This window comes from Sciurus vulgaris (genome assembly GCF_902686455.1).
Source record: "Sciurus vulgaris genome assembly, chromosome: 4".
NCBI lineage: Eukaryota > Metazoa > Chordata > Mammalia > Rodentia > Sciuridae > Sciurus > Sciurus vulgaris.
This window is the reverse complement of record NC_136464.1, coordinates 52,526,681-52,542,755: the sequence shown is the minus strand read 5'-3', so window position 1 is coordinate 52,542,755 and position 16,075 is coordinate 52,526,681. Positions and strand designations below refer to the sequence as shown.

At 35.4% G+C, this 16,075-nt stretch overlaps 1 protein-coding gene across 4 annotated transcripts in view; it reads left to right on the top strand.

Moving 5' to 3' along the window:
- The window catches only part of SAMD8 (sterile alpha motif domain containing 8), a 60,705-nt gene extending 51,036 nt beyond the window's left edge, over positions 1-9,669 (top strand). For all 4 annotated transcript variants that reach the window (XM_079135947.1, XM_079135948.1, XM_079135946.1 and 1 more), the window contains 2 exons: positions 8,541-8,691; positions 8,870-9,669. In XM_079135947.1, the coding sequence (XP_078992073.1) occupies positions 8,541-8,691; positions 8,870-9,174 (456 nt within the window). In that variant the 3' untranslated portion in view covers positions 9,175-9,669. The remainder of the gene's footprint in view (positions 1-8,540; positions 8,692-8,869) is intronic.
- Positions 9,670-16,075: the final 6,406 nt, after the last annotated feature.

Here is a 16,075-nt window from a genome sequence, read left to right as displayed (position 1 = left end):
CAGATGCCATAATTTTATTATTCTTTATAGCTGAGTAATATTCCATTGTATATATATACCACAGTTTCTTTATCCATTCATCAATTGAAGGGCATCTAGGTTGGTTCCATAGTCTGGCTATTGTGAATTGAGCCGCTGTGAACATTGATGTGGCTGTATCTCTGTAGTATGCTGATTTTAAGTCCTTTGGGTATAGGCCGAGGAGTGGGATAACTGGGTCAAATGGTAGGTCCATTCCAAGTTTTCTAAGGAATCTCCACACTGCTTTCCAGAGTGGCTGCACTAATTTGCAGTCCCACCAGCAATGTATGAGTGTACCTTTTTCCCCACAACCTCTCCAACACCTATTGTTGCTTGTGTTCTTGATAATCGCCATTCTAATTGGGGTGAGATAGAATCTTAGTGTAGTTTTGATTTGCATTTCTCTTATTACTAAAGATGTTGAACATTTTTTCATATGTTTGTTGATTGCTTGTACATCTTCTGTGAAGTGTCTATTCATTTCCTTAGCCCATTTGTTGATTGGGTTATTTGTATTCTTAGTGTAGAGTTTTTTGAGTTCTTTATATATTCTGGAAATTAGTGCTCTATCTGAAGTATGAGAGGCAAAGATATTCTCCCACTCTGTAGGCTCTCTCTTCGCATTGCTGATAGTTTCCTTTGCTGAGAGAAAGCTATTTAGTTTGAATCTATCCCAGTTATTGATTCTTGCTTTTATTTCTTGTGCTATGGAAGTTTTGTGTTAAGTAAGTCTGATCCTAAGCCAACAAGGTGAAGATTTGGACCTACTTTTTCTTCTATAAGATGCAGGGTCTCTGGTCTGCACAGACCATTTTTAAGCAGAGTTCTTACATAGTCACAAGAGTTTATATAGATGGATACTTTAGTTTTTTGGTACTGAGGATTGAACCAAGGATGCTTTACCACTGAGCTACATTCCCAGTTCTTTTATTTACCATTTTTTTTTATTTCGAGACAGGGTCTTGCTATGTTGACAAGGCTGGCTTTGAGCTTGTGATTTTTTGCCTCAGCCTCTCAAGGCATTGGGTTTACAGGTGTATACCACCATGCTGGCTTTAGCTTATTTTTTATTTAATATTATGTTACTTTTTCTGAAGAAATATGTACAGTTATTCACCTTTGTAATAGCTGCCCGGTATTCCATTATATGAATCACCTTAAGATAAATTATTAAACGCAGAATTGTGGAATTAAAGAACTTACACATTAAAAATTGTGATAATTTGATTTTCTTTCTAAAGAATGACATTGAGGATTCATTTATATTTACTTTTGGTTTTCAGATATATTAACAATATCAGGAGGCTGAAGCAGGAGGATCACAAGTTCATAGCCAGTGTGGGTGATTTAGCAAGACTGTCGCAAAATAGAAAGGGCCAGGGGTTTAACTAATTTGCTCATTTTTTAGTTTGATTACTAGTTTTTTGTTAAACTTTTTATTTCTTTATATATAGATTAATAGCTGGAAAATATTTCCTCCCATTCTGTAGATGGTTTCTTTACTCTGTGAATTTGTTACTTTAACTGAACAGAAGCTTATTTGCTTAATGTAGCTTTGTCATTTTTTGCCTTTGTTTCCTGTACTTTTAGAGTCATATTCAGAAAATCATTGCTAATGCAAGTACCTTAAAGTATTTTCCCTTTTTCCTCTAGTAGTTTCAGAATTTCAGGTCTTAAATTAAGGTGTTTAGTTGATTTTTGTGCATGGTGCAAGATAGGGTTCAAGCTTCCTATTACGCACATAGATGCTTAGTTTAAAACACCATTTCTTGAAGAGGCTGACCTTTCTCCAGTGCATATTTCTGGCATCTTTTTTGAGAAGTAGTTGCTGGTAGATGTGTGAATTTATTTCTGAGTTCTCTATTCTGTTCCATTGGCCTCTGTGTGTCTGTGTTTGTGCCAATACTATGATATTTTTATTATTGTGGCTCTGTAGTAATTTCTTGAAATCAGTTGTTATGATGTGTCCAGTTTGCTGCTTCTGCTCAAGATTGCGTTGGCTTTTTGGGGTCTGTTTTGCCTCCATATAAATTTTAGTATTGTTTCCATTCTGTAAAGACTGTCATTGGTATTTTAGTGGGAATTGCATTGAATCTGTACATCATTTTGTATAGTGTGGACATCTTATCAGTATTCTTCCCATCCAAGAACATGAGAGGACTTCCCACTTTTTTTCTTTTAAGTTGTAGGTGGACACAATACCTTTATGTTATTTATTTATTTGTTTTTATGTAGGGGCTGAGGCTCAAACCCAGTGCCTCATATGTGCTAGGCAAGCGCTCTACCACTGAGCCACAATCCCAGCCCAACTTTCCACTTTTAATGTTTTCATTTTCTTTCTTAGTGTTTTGTAATTTTCATTGTAGAAGTCATTCACATTCTTAGTTAAGTTTATTCCTAAGTATTTTGTTTGTTTACTCATTGTGGCTGTTGTGAATGGAATTGCTTTCATGATTTTCCTCGCAAATTCATTATTGTTGTATAGAAAAGCTGCTGATTTTTGTATGTTGGTTTTGTATCCTGCTACTTTTCCTGAATTTATCAGTTCTAATAATCTTTTGCAGAATCTACATATAGAATCATACCTGCTAAACAGGGATAATTAGACTTACTCCTTGTTTATTTACTTTTTCTTTCTTAATTGCCCTACAATTTCTAGTTCTATGCTGAATAAGAGCAGTGAGAATGGACATCTGAAATGCTTTCAATTTTTTCTCATTCAGTATTTTGTTGGCTGTGGGTTTATTATGATCCTCCTTTGCCTAATTTTTTTTATCCTTTATAATGAAGGCATGTTGAATTTTATCATATGTGGTTTCTGCATCTATTGGGATGATCACCTGACATTTATCCTTCATTTTATTTATGTAATATATTACGTTTATTGATTTGCATATGTTGAACCATCCTTGCATTCCTAGAATAAAACTAAAACAGTCTTGGTTATTTTTATGATCTTTTTGATGTGCTGTTAAATTCAATTTGCATGTATTTTGTTGAGGTTTTCTGCGTCTATGTTCATGAGGAACATTGGTCTACTCTGGTGCGTGTGTCCTTCTTAAGTTTTGGTACCTCAGAATGAGTTTGAGAGAGTACTACCTTTCAATTCTATGGAATAGTTAACATTAGTGTCAGCTCCTCCTTCAGGGTTTTATAAAATTCATCAGTGAAGCCATCCAGTTTCTTTGTGAAGAGACTTTTTTTTTTTTAACTGATTCAGTCTCGTTTTTGTTACTGATTTATTCAGGTTTTTTCTATTTTCTTAGTTCAGTTTTGACAGATCTTATATAAGTCCAGAAATTTGTCCATTTCTTCTAGATTTCCTGATCTCTTAGTATATAGTTTCTCAAAATAATTCCTAATGGTCTTTTGAATTTCTGTAGTATAAGTCATAATGTCTCTTTTTTAATCTCTAATTTTATTTTGTTTAGATCTCCTTTCTCAGTCTAGTTAAAGATTTGTCAATTTTGTATAAATTTTCAAAGAACCAATTTGGTGTCATTCTTTTATACTCATTTTTTTTTCCTACTTTGATCTTCTAATTTGGGGTTTATCTTTTTTTTTTAGGATCTTAAGATACACCATTAGGTTGTTCACTTTAAATCTTCCTTCCTTTTTTTTTTTTTTTTTTTTTTAAATATGGGCATTCATTGCTATAAACATTCTTATAGTACTATTCTGAAGGATAGCCTTGCTGGGTATAGTAATCTTGGTTAATAGTAAAGTTATTTTCTTTCAGGACTTCAAATACATCATTCCATGTCCTCTTGGCGATTAGGATTTCTGCTGAGAAATCTCTTAGTCCAATGGAGTTACCTTTAAAAGTGACTTCATACTTTTCTGTTGTAGGTATTAAAATTATTTGTCCTGTTTGTCAATTGGACTATAATATGTCATGGTAAAGATCTTTTCTGATCATGTATATTTGGGGTTCTGTACGCTTCCTATACCTGTGTCCAAGTCTATCCCAAGATTAGGAAGTGTCTGCTTTTATTTCATTGAATGGGTTTTCTATTCTCTAACCTTTATTTCTTCTCCTTCGAAAATGCTGATGATGCAGATATTTGATGTTTTAAAGATCTTGTATCCTCTTTTTTTCTTTCACATCTTTTTATTTCTCTCTGAATGTGGTATTTCAAAAGATCTGTCTTCAAGCTTCAATATTCTTTCTCTGCTTAATCTAGTCTATTATTGAGGTTTTCAACTGAATTATTTTATCTGACCTATGGAGCTTTTCATTTCCAAGATTACTGATTGGTTCTTTTTCAAAATCTCTGTCTAGGCTGAATTTCTCATTCATTTCATGCATTGCCTTCTTACTGTCATTTAACTATCATTCTCTTGAATCTCATTTAACTTTTTAATAAATCATTCTTTTGAAATTTATCAAGAATTTCATTCACTTTGATATCAGGAGGTGTCATATTACCTTGTTTATAAATATTTCTTGGATTCCTATGTTGAGGTTTGTACATCTGGTAAAATGTATATATTCTACTGTTTTTATGGGATAACCTTGTTAATAAGCAACTTTCTCCTAAAGGAGAATCTTGGAGTATCAGTTTGTTATGCAGTTTTGAATTTTCTTTCTAGGTTATAGTGTAATCTCCCTGTATTTTTTTTTTTTTATTTAGTTAATTTGTTTGTTTATTTTGAACTGTGATTAGTGCATTTAGGCACAGCACTTACATATCAGAGTTGAGAGAACCACTGTCTCTGCTGATCATTCAAGAGGTAGAGACACTAGCAGTTTAGACAGGTATGGTGTAGGTAGCAGAGTATGTGAGGTATAATTTCCTATGTAATTTCTGGGTAGAAGCCACTTTCAGGTGATAGGGATTTCCTCAGGCACTGGTAAAGTTGTTTCTGTTACTCAGAAGGGCCTCCGGTACTGGCTGCTCCAGCAGTAATGAGGGACCTGTAGCACTTGTCCTCTGGTCAGGCCCTGGTACAGGTCCAGGTGCTTCACATGGAGAAGTGGGGGCAAGAATCATAGCACCCCACCAGTGGAACTCCCACCCAGTCTTTTCAGCAGTGCATGAGTAGGCAAAGTATGGGGGTGACCAATACAGGAAATCTGCATAGGGGCAGATCCAGAAAGAAAAGTTGTGTTAGTCCTCTCTGCTACTACTCTGGCCATACCAGCCCAGGAACTGGACCTCAGAGACCCCCCTGTAGAGAAGTTGTAATTGTTTCTTTTCCCTCTGAAGTTTTGATAATTTCAATTTTTGAGAAATAAACAGTTAATTAACAGGAGAAAAGACATTTACTATTGTACAGAAATTCAGGAATATACATAAAGTATGAGACTTGGCCAGATGGTTGAAGTTTAAATCTTGCGTTACACAAAGGATTAGGGATTTAGGATTTCCAGAGGGGGTCAGATAGCAACACAACCCATGGGAGGTTCAGGAGAAGAATTACGTAGCCATCAAAAACTGTCTTATGATGTAGACAAAGTTTCCTAGGAACAGCTCTCAAAAACTGCCTGTGGTAATCTTTTTCTGGGCCAGGTGTCAGACCCCTTCAATCTCTTCTTCCTATGCGAAGATCTTTCCTAAGCAGATATGGATATCTTAGAGAAAGCCTCTATTTGCATCTGTGACTTACTTCAGTAATATAAATAGATATAAATTTCTTTTACTACAGGACAGATTTTCAGAACTCTTTCTTCCTGCAGTTCTCTGAATAATGCCAAAGAAGTATATTTGGGGTGAGATATTTTTCTCTCCCACAAAGCTTGTTACATGGATAAGAGAGGTAGCTGAGGAATTTAATTGTGGGACAGCCACCGAAGAGGAGGATAGATTTGTGTGCATAGGGCTGCAACATGTGCTACTGAAATAAGTTAGATGCCATTCCTCCATAATATGGACAGCCCGTTTTCTGTCTTTAATGACTGTTTTCCATTGTCAGTTACTTATATATTGATATATCTATTCAAATCTGTCCTAAATACTGTTAATTGCTTTGAATTATAATATAGCCTACTTATTGACCTGTATTATTTGCAGTAATCATTAAAAATTGAAAGGGAGATTTCTTTATTTTTTATTTGTTCCATAAAGCATTTTAATTAATTGACTGAAATTTTGTTCCCAGAAATAGGTGTTTGTTTTTTTTTTTTTTTTTGTTTTGTTTTTGTTTTTTTTTTTTTTTTGCAGTGCAGGGGATCGAACCCAGGGCCTTGTGCTTGCAAGGCAAGCACTCTACCAACTGAGCTATCTCCCCAGCCCAGGGTATTTATTTTTTAAAGTTAGGATCACTTAATGCAAATTTCTAGTCAGAGCATCCTGTTCATTTTGCTCTGTTGTGTTTTAATTTTTACATTTTTAGAAGAATGTATGAGACCGTTATGCTGGCAAAGCTTGAGTAATTAATTGGTAATTGCTTTCTTTTGACTGGCATCACTTGTTCCTTGTCTTTGAGACATTTTCCTAGAGATCACCACCTTTTCCTCTGTCTTCTCTCTCTTCTCTCTTTTCTCCTCTTCCCACCCCCCACCTTCTTTGTGTGTGTTTGGGGGGATATTGGCAAATAAAACCAGGCGTGTTCTACCACTGAACTTCATCCCTATCCCTTTTTATTTTTTAAGATGGGCTCTCTAAGTTGCTGAGGCTGGTGTCAAACTTGTGATTCTCCTGCCTCAGCCTTTCACGTTGCTATGATTACAGTCATATATCACTGTACCTCATATAAAACCTTTAGATGAGGTTTTACTTTCTTAGGAGTAACATCTCTATTCATCAGAGGTCTTAGAGTTACTAAATCATGTGTATTTGTTGAGTATCTTACTGTTCTTTTCGCCAATAATAAATTTCTCTCCTCTTTTCCTTAACTGAGGCAGAAAGCAAAAGTGTATAATCAGTGGGTGAGCTTTCTAATGAGATTGTGACATCTAATGAAATTGTTTCTTTTGGTCATTAGCCATAGTAGACTCTGTCACTCAAAATGGATTGCTTTTTAAAGTTTAGGTGTGGGAGTTGGAGTTGGTTTTGACTTCTGAAAACAGGAAATTCAAAATGGCTATGATGTAGTAGGGACACAATGATTTATTATCTCTCAGAAGGCTGAAAGTAGGTACTCCAGGCCTGGAATAATAACTTCATAGAGTTATTTAAAACCTATGATTCTTCTATCTTTCTACTTAACTGTCCTAACCCTTGGCTTGCATTTTCAAAGCTACTTTGTGGTCCAACATGGCTGCTGACTCTTCAGGTATCTTGTCTGAGTTGTAGGCTAGAAGGAGGAAAGGTGAAATGGTAAAAAAGATTTCTTTGAGCTCTCATCTCTTTCCTTTATAAATACCCTTCCCAGTAATCCTTTATACTTCTGCTTATATCTTATTGTATACAACTTATATGTCCAATACCCATCTTGAAGGAAGACTGAAAAATACATTGTTCTGGCTAAGTTCATGGCCACATCAGTTATATTTGAGTTTCTGTTGCTGCTGAAGAAGGGGAGAATGGATATTGAATGGTAGCCTTTGATCTCTGCTGTAGCTTATTTTCTTTTTGGGGGTGGGTGGGTACTGGAGATTGAACTTAGGGCATCTCACATGCTGAGCAATTGCCTTACCACTGAGCTACATCCCCAGCCCTGTAACCTATTCCTTAAGGCAAGAATAACCAAGCAAATACTACTGTGATATAGCATTGAAAGTTTGGAGATCAAGCTTGGTGCAACATGATGGCTTACTCTTTTAATTCTACTTAGTCGAGAAGCTGAGGCAGTATGATTGCACGTTTAAGTTCAGCTTCAGTCACTTAGCAAGACTTTGTCTCAGAATAAAAAATAAAAGGCTGACTGGGTGTGGTGGAAAAAATACATCTATAATCCCATTAACTTGGGAGGCTGAACCAGGAGGATTTTGAGTTCAAAGCCAGCTTCAGCAACAGCAAAGTGCTAAGCAACTCAGTGAGACCCTGTCTCTAAATAAAATACAAAATAGGGCTGGGGATGTGGCTCAGTGGTTGAGTGCCCCTGAATTCAATCCCCAGCACCTCCCAAAAATAAAAAATAAATAAAAGGTTGAGATATAGCTTAGTGTTAGACTATCCCTGGTTTCAATCACAGTGGGGGAAAAAATTGGGAGGGCTCTGGGAGGAATAAAAAGCTGGCACGGTAATACATGACTGTAATCCCAGCTAAGGAAGCTGAGACTGAAATATGAGCCTAGCCTAAGCAATATACTAAGACCCCCATCTCAAAATGAAAAAAGAAAAACACCTTGGAGATGTTTTTGTGTTATAGCAACCTTTCTTTATAAAGGAACTGCTGTAAAGGACTTTGAATTACAGTGATTACACTTAATTACCAAAATTTTTCTAAGTACAGTCAAACTTTGACTAAAATTCTTGAGGTCTATCTGGAATTAATTGTACTGGGGCCCTGTTGCTTTTGCTTGGTTCTTATTTCAAAGTTATTCCTCACTTCAGTGTTTTGGTGGGAATGGATGTTGGGAAGCTCTTCCCTTCTTAAGTATTTGGAGCACTAACTCATAGTTTTCTTTGTAGATATATGGCAGTGTATGGGAAAAATTACACCGCGCTTTTGCAATTTGGAGTGGATTTGGTATGACTCTGACTGGCGTTCACACTTGTGGAGATTACATGTTCAGTGGCCACACAGTCGTCCTAACCATGCTGAATTTCTTTGTCACTGAATGTAAGTATCTATTTAGTGCTTCCGTGCATGTTAGACCAGCTGTACAAGGGGCTATCTAAAGTCCTTTGACTTGTAAAGTCCTTTGAAGAAGGAGCGAAGCAGCCTCACCTAAGAAATGTGTGACTAAAAGCGTTGGAGAGAATGCTTTTTAAAAATGATCTTTCTGTCCTTTTCCTAGATACACCAAGAAGCTGGAATTTCTTGCACACTTTATCCTGGGTTCTCAACCTCTTTGGAATCTTCTTCATCTTGGCTGCCCATGAACATTATTCCATTGATGTGTTTATTGCATTTTATATCACAACAAGACTCTTTTTGTACTATCATACTCTGGCCAATACCAGAGCATATCAGCAGAGTAGGAGAGCAAGAATTTGGTTTCCCATGTTTTCTTTTTTTGAATGCAACGTTAATGGCACAGTACCTAATGAATATTGTTGGCCATTTTCAAAACCAGCAATAATGAAAAGACTAATTGGATGAAGACTGTATCTTTGTAATGAGTTTGTGATTAAATTTACAGTAGTTGTTGAAAATGAATAACTTTGCTTTCTTCTTCTAGGTTGTTCCTGGATGTGTTACATTTTGGCTTATACGTTGATAGGGTTTCCTGCTCTAAGCAAGGCTGTGATTATAAATAACAAGAAAAAAACAGGAGTTCTTACCTACCTATTTGAACAGAAAGATTAAATAGAGTTTTCTGCCCCTTTACTTTAGAGAGACTCAGTGTTTGATTGGAGTCAGTCTGTTACGCTTACCTGTTGAGTATTTGCTTATTGAACAGAAGCGAATCAACTTAGGTAATTAACTAGTTGAAGGATTTTTATTGATTTCTGGTAGGACTCTAGTCAAGAAATAATATATTGCTGGGGAGATAGCTCAGTTTGTATAGTGCTTGCCTTACAAGCACAAGGCCCTGGGTTTGATCCCCAGCACCACAAAAAAAAAAAAAAAAAAAAAAAAAAGATCAAGAAATAATATTTTTAAGCTTCTTTTTACCTTGTAAAGAAAAATACTACCAAGTAAGCAATATTCGTTCTTTGAATTAATTCGTTTGTTAGGCTGGAAAGTGATTTGTTTTACTGACAAATCTTTTTTTGCCTTCTGAATTATAATTAAGAAAAGTACACTGAGTTATACCAGCATACCAGAAACAAGAGGAAAATGAAAGGGGGCTGTACCTGAGGTGACAGAGTACTGATGTATATGTCATTGGCCTTCTTATTAATGCAGAAATAGGGCTCTATTTTTCACCAAAGATTCAACAAAAGATGCAATTTCTGTTTTGTTCTGAGGATTTAATATGAACATCATTGAGTATTCATTAGGGAGAAATGGTTGCATTCATAAATATAAATACAACGTAATTTTAATGGTATGGGTATCTGGAATAACTTTGTGCTGTGTTGGATGACAGCCCAATTTAATGCTTTTTAAATGATATTATTCAGTAAGCCAAATAGGAGTGTTTTATCAGATGTTAAAGTTCTTATGTCAGTAAATAGGGAAGTATGCATGCAAAAAAAATTTTTTTTGAAAAGAAATTTATAACAGGTTGTAGGTATAGTGTTAACCTTAATTTCTCATTTTTGGCCCTCAGAAGTAAATAGTCTGAGACATATTTGGATATAAAAAAACTTTGTTGTTTCTTATTTTTTAAAATAATTGTGTATATATATTCTTTCTATGTAGTCTTAATTTGGCAGTGAGGAAATGATATAACTTAGCTGCTGTTTACAACACTAAAAAGTTAGTACCTTAAGTAATTTCACCTCTGTGATAACATTTGTCACTTTATTTTTAATGATTTTATATAGTAGTTATGACAGTAGCATGGTGTAGAAGTGGAAATTGAGCCCCAACTGAGGAACTTAGTCACTTAGAATATTAATTGTATAGTTTTTACATTCCATTTTAAAACAAGGAGCTAGAAAAGGTGCTAACATACTGAAGTCTAAAATTAGGCCATAGCAAAAGCCTGCCACTTCCTTATCTAAGTGAAATATTTTATTTTTGCACTTTGAGTCATAGTCCCACCCTGTATAAGCTACAGAAGAGTCTGAATGAATTGGATAGGGAAAAAAATGCATGAACAAGTTTCAGCCAGTTCTAAATAACCCCAGTTTGAGTCTCTTTTAAACATTGTTTCTCATTTGAGAAATGACACATCAACTGAAGTTTTATTATGCTTTTAAATCTTGCACTTCAGAATCTTATAATATCTTCAATTATTGATTCTGTTACATGGTAGGAACAAAAATGCCACTGTAGTAGAGCACTTGCATGTGTGGGACCCTGGGTTTGATCCCCAGTGCATGGTTGGGGGGGAAAGTATAACCTGTTAAAGGAAAGATGATTATTGAAATTATTTGACCCTTGATGTTAAAAGATATGTAACTGACATTTTTTTCTAAATGACAAAACAGGACTGAATTTAACAAGGGGAGGAACTGACGTTAGCTTTTTGGAAAATGTTTCAAAAAAGTCTGTGGCAATATTAATTTTAAAATGTTGAATAGCTTATTAATGACAAATGTCCTAACATTAGTCTTCTTTCCTTCATATGGATTCTATTGTAGAACAAAATAGAAAAATAGATGCAACTAATTTGCAGAGCTATTGACCTTGAGAGTACCTAACAACAGACTGCCGTGACGATTGTAAAATAACATTTCAGCCTTGTGATTACTCCTATCTGTTTTGAGAAGAAGGTAAGCTAGATTTATAATTTATTGTTTTAACTGTTACAAGGCAGTGTTTACATAAATTAATCACTTCCAAGTCTCTGGAAAACTTTGAGACAAAATTATTTTCAGTTTTACTGAAACACAAACTACATATTTTAGTTGTTTTTTGCTTTGTCCAGAAATTTCCAGGTTTTTGTCTTTGTACTTTTTTCTTGTCAAAATCTTAACTAGTGAAAATGGAATTCATGTTTACAATTTGGGTATGAATATGGTTGGATGGAGAAGCTACATGCCTTAGGCTTACCTTATGTTTTGATTTTGTACTTGGTTCCACAGTTGCAGACTTGTGAGAGACTTTTATCTTTAAGAGAATAGTAGAGAAGGAACCAAAGGGTTTTGGCTTTGGGGGATTGAAAACTGGAGGTTTCATGTCAAAAGTTCTTGATGCATTTTCTACATTCTTGGGTACAATGTTGCCCTCTTCTCTTTCCTCCCTTCCCTTCTCTACCCTTCCTTTTCTTTCTTTCCATTATTTCCTTTCTTTTTTAAAAGACCAAGCAGGGTAGTGTACTGAAAGGTAACTGAAAATGATAGGGAGTCAGAGGTTTTGAAAGAAGGCAAGCTTATGGTTAATCAGATAATTTGGATGGAAGCCTGTTTTGGCTATGCTGCAGGATTCTCCACATGACTATCCTCTCCATAGTTCTCTCAGTCCAGAATTGCCAGGACAAAAATTCAACATCTACATGCTGGGTATGTTTATTTCTATCCTAAATCTGAAAGCAATAAGCTAAGCCTTAGAACCAGTCAATTAAATAAGTGTGGGTTATTCCCCACCTAAAACCCCTGGCACGGAGAACTACTGATAGCATTACCTCTAACTCTGTTAGTGGTAATCTGCCCTATTCTATACCTGCCTGTTAAGACTAAGAATTTCAAAAATCCTATAATTTGTACAGAGGAAACAGAGGAGCAAATCCTGTTACAGCTAATAAGAATCTGTTTGGGGAATATCTCTTTAGAAAGTGTTACTCATACCTTCACCAAGTCATACAACACTAACCTGCTTTGATGTATTCAATAGAAGGCAGTTTCATCATTAATTTAAAGGATTCTAGATCCAAAATGCTTAAGAATGTTCACCATATTCTTTTAAAATTCTCTGATTTAGTATGTTTATTCTTTGAGAGGCTTTTTGTAGACTGACATTATCCTGTACTAAAAGTAATTATACTAGTCATTTCTCAGTTCTTTAAGGTATTCAGGCATTTGAGACAAGAAAGCTGTATTTTAGAATGCTTTCTTAAGCAGTATTGGTTTCATTTAAACAGTTTGAAAGCCAACAAAGCAAGTCAGTTTTAATGCCAGCTTTACTGGCAGATTAAACAATTGGTATTTGTAAAAAGTTATAATGCCAGCTTTACTGGCAGATTAAACAATTGGTATTTGTAAAAAGTTAGCTTGAATTACTCCATAACATAGCAGGGAATTGTAAAGTAACATCAGTGGTCAGAATGCTTCAAGGGGACCAGTGAAAGTGGAAAGTGGTGGAGGTGGTTTTTGTTGTTTGTTTCCTCTCTGTTTTTGAGTGGCTTTGAATGACTAAAATTAATGTGGAAGTTTTGGTGGCCCTCTTACCTCTTACCCAATCAAATGCCTGTAATTTCAAATAACTAATATATATTACTTTGTGTCAAGTTCAATACAAATATCTATGAAGGAAGTCTAGTCTATAAGCCATTATTTCAGCTACCAATAAGTTGGCTTTTAGAATCATTCTACTCTGAATTAACCAAAGGACTTTTTATTCACTATACTTCATGTCTCAAAGTAAGGAAGTTTGTACTTGATAAAACAGTAGAAAGAGCACTGTCAATTTTCAAGTCTGTTTCAATCTGAACTGCTGGGTTGTGGCAAGAACTGAACATGCCAAGCGATATTGTCAGGTAGTAATGTCATCTTAAAATGACTAATTTTAATAATTTTTCATTTGGAGAATCTGAATTATTATGAAGTATTTCTGATATGGATCAAAAGAAGTGAACTGGTACTCAGTGGGTAAAGCAATGTTAGCCTGGACTAAAGTGGGTATGTTTAGGTTTGAGAATTCTACCTAAGTCTCCCTGTCCACAGAGAAACTAGTATTACTTGAAGATGTGAAAGTTCCTGTGGTAGCCATACCTTGAAGCACAGTATTGTACATAAGTAAATATCTTGATTCTAAATTAAAACCAGATTTAACTAATATATATTATTTTATATCTTTGTTGTATTAAAATGTTTGAAAATACTAAAAATAAAACATTTGAAAGTTGGATTGCAGTTTCTTATTTAAAGGTCTTTGCATTATTATTGCAGCATGTCTTTTTTATACAGTGAATTTTAAGTTTCACAAATAATTGAGCTTTGCAACTTGAAATCAGTAGTAGTGAATCTCTGGCATTTACTTATTCTTCATTTTTCCTTTCCCCTTTCTTTTCTGTAAACTGGTAAAGAAAAGTGATCTTTCTACATTATTATAATAAATTATGGATTAAGAAATTGAAGGCTCAGATGTAGCTTAGTGATAGAGCATTTGCCAAACATTTGCCTTTCATTCATAAGGACCTTCCAACACCACAAAAGGGGTGTGAGTGTGTAAATAACTGCTTATTCCCAAACACTTAAAAGTTGTTGTTTTTTGTTTGTTTTTTTAGTACTGAGATAGAACCCAGGGCCTTGTACCTACTAAGGAAGTGCTCTACCACTGGGCTTCATCCCCAGCCCCTAGAATTGTTTGTCTGTTTGGTTGGTTTTACTTATAGACTATATAGGAAGATGCCATCATTCTGTCAGATGAGCTTTGGGGGTAATGATGAACAGAAGGGAAGAGGAAAGGGTGATTAAGGGTGGCCCAATAGCCTATAACTATAGAATAGTTGGAACATTAAGAACTGTCACAGAGTGCAGGACCATGTAAGTTTAATCCATGACTGAACCTGTCTTTTTGATTACTGCTAATAGTAGCCTCAGTAGTGATAGCCCCAGCTGGTCTTCGTTGGGAACTGAGGAAAAAATAGTCCAAAACAGACCTAGAGGCACCTTGGTGAATGGAAAATGTACTGTCTTTAGACTCTGAGGACCTGGGTATGAGTTATACCTCTGCTACTAAGTCGGGTTTTTCCACTACTTTTAACCACATGCATTAAGTAGGGAGGGGGGAAGCCTACCTAAAAGGTTGTATTAAGGGCCAGATTGTTAAAGTACTGTAGCCTTGCTAGCTAGTATTTAATACGTAACTGCTGAAATGTTATTTTAATTTAGGTCGATAAAATGAGGCCATGTCCCAGAGAGTTACTAAACTAGCTAGATGATGTCATAAAAAGATAATGAATTTTTTTTTTTTTTTTTTTTTTTTTTTTTTTGGTGCTGGGGATCAAACCCAGGGCCTTATGCTTACAAGGCAAGCACTCTGCCGACTGAACTATCTCCCCAGTCCAAAGATAATGAATAATATTCTTTAGTGGGATAGATCAGTAGTTTTATGGGTTTTTAAAAATTATTTTTAGGTTTTAAAAGAGATTTAAGTTTTTTGTTTTTCTTATTTTTTTATTTTTATTTATTTATTTTTGTATAGATCAGTAGTTTTAAGACTCTGTGACTGAACATTTTTAGGGGGTAGAGGAAAATGATTCACTTGTATCATTTTCATTCAGAGATGGTGATTTACATTTTTGCTTTCCTAGACCACCTCTTTGAAAAAAGGTTGATATAGGAGAAGGAAATGTTTGGAACCACTGAGGCAATAGATAAAATTACCGTCTTCATCTACTAGTAGTTTGGGGAAGAAAGTAAAGACTTCTTGAAAACTGCGGGAAAGGGGAAGTGTGTCCAAGAAAAATTCACTAAGGATGTGAAATTTTAACTGAACCTTCCTTCAGGAATAAACCAAGGATGAGATCAAAGACTTAGAGGGCTCTGATTACAATGGGAAAAAAAAGTATGTATATTAGGGAGTATTGACAGGGTTTGTGTGTTTTGAGTCACTGTGTTTACAAGGAATGCACCACAATGCCTGGCCCTGCATTAGTATTTTAAAAATAGTAATATAATAAGCAAATCGTTGAATGATGACAATGTTATTGGTGTGCAAATCTTTCTGGAGGACTAACTAAACTGCAGGCCGTCATTTATTATCTTAATAGCCCTGTACTGGGGATAGACTCCAGGAGCACTTTACCACTGTGCTACGTTTCCAGCCCTGCCCCCCCACCCCTTTTTTTTTTAACTTTTTATTTTGAGACAGGATCTTGCTAAGTTGTTTTTGTTTAGGGCCTAACTTGTTGAGTCTGGCCTTAAACTTGCAATCCTGCTGCCTCAGCCCCCTAAATCACTGGGATTCAAGAAGATACAGTGTCTAGCTATAGGGAAGTTTTAAACTTACATTTTTCCTTCTGAAGTTCCAATATTTAGTCTCTGAAATGAACTGACAATATACAGATTAACAGAAATAGCATGCCAATTTATTAATGTGCATAAGCATCAAAGTCATGTACACAGTATGAGACTCAAAGAGGAGGAAGATCATGAACTAAACAAAGGGATAAGGGCTTGGGCTGCTTGGGGAAAGAGAGGTGGTTGAGCAGTGGAAGGTTGTGAGAGGAGGAGTAAGAGGTACACAGCAAACAAGGGTTATCTTGTTAGGCATATGAATTTTC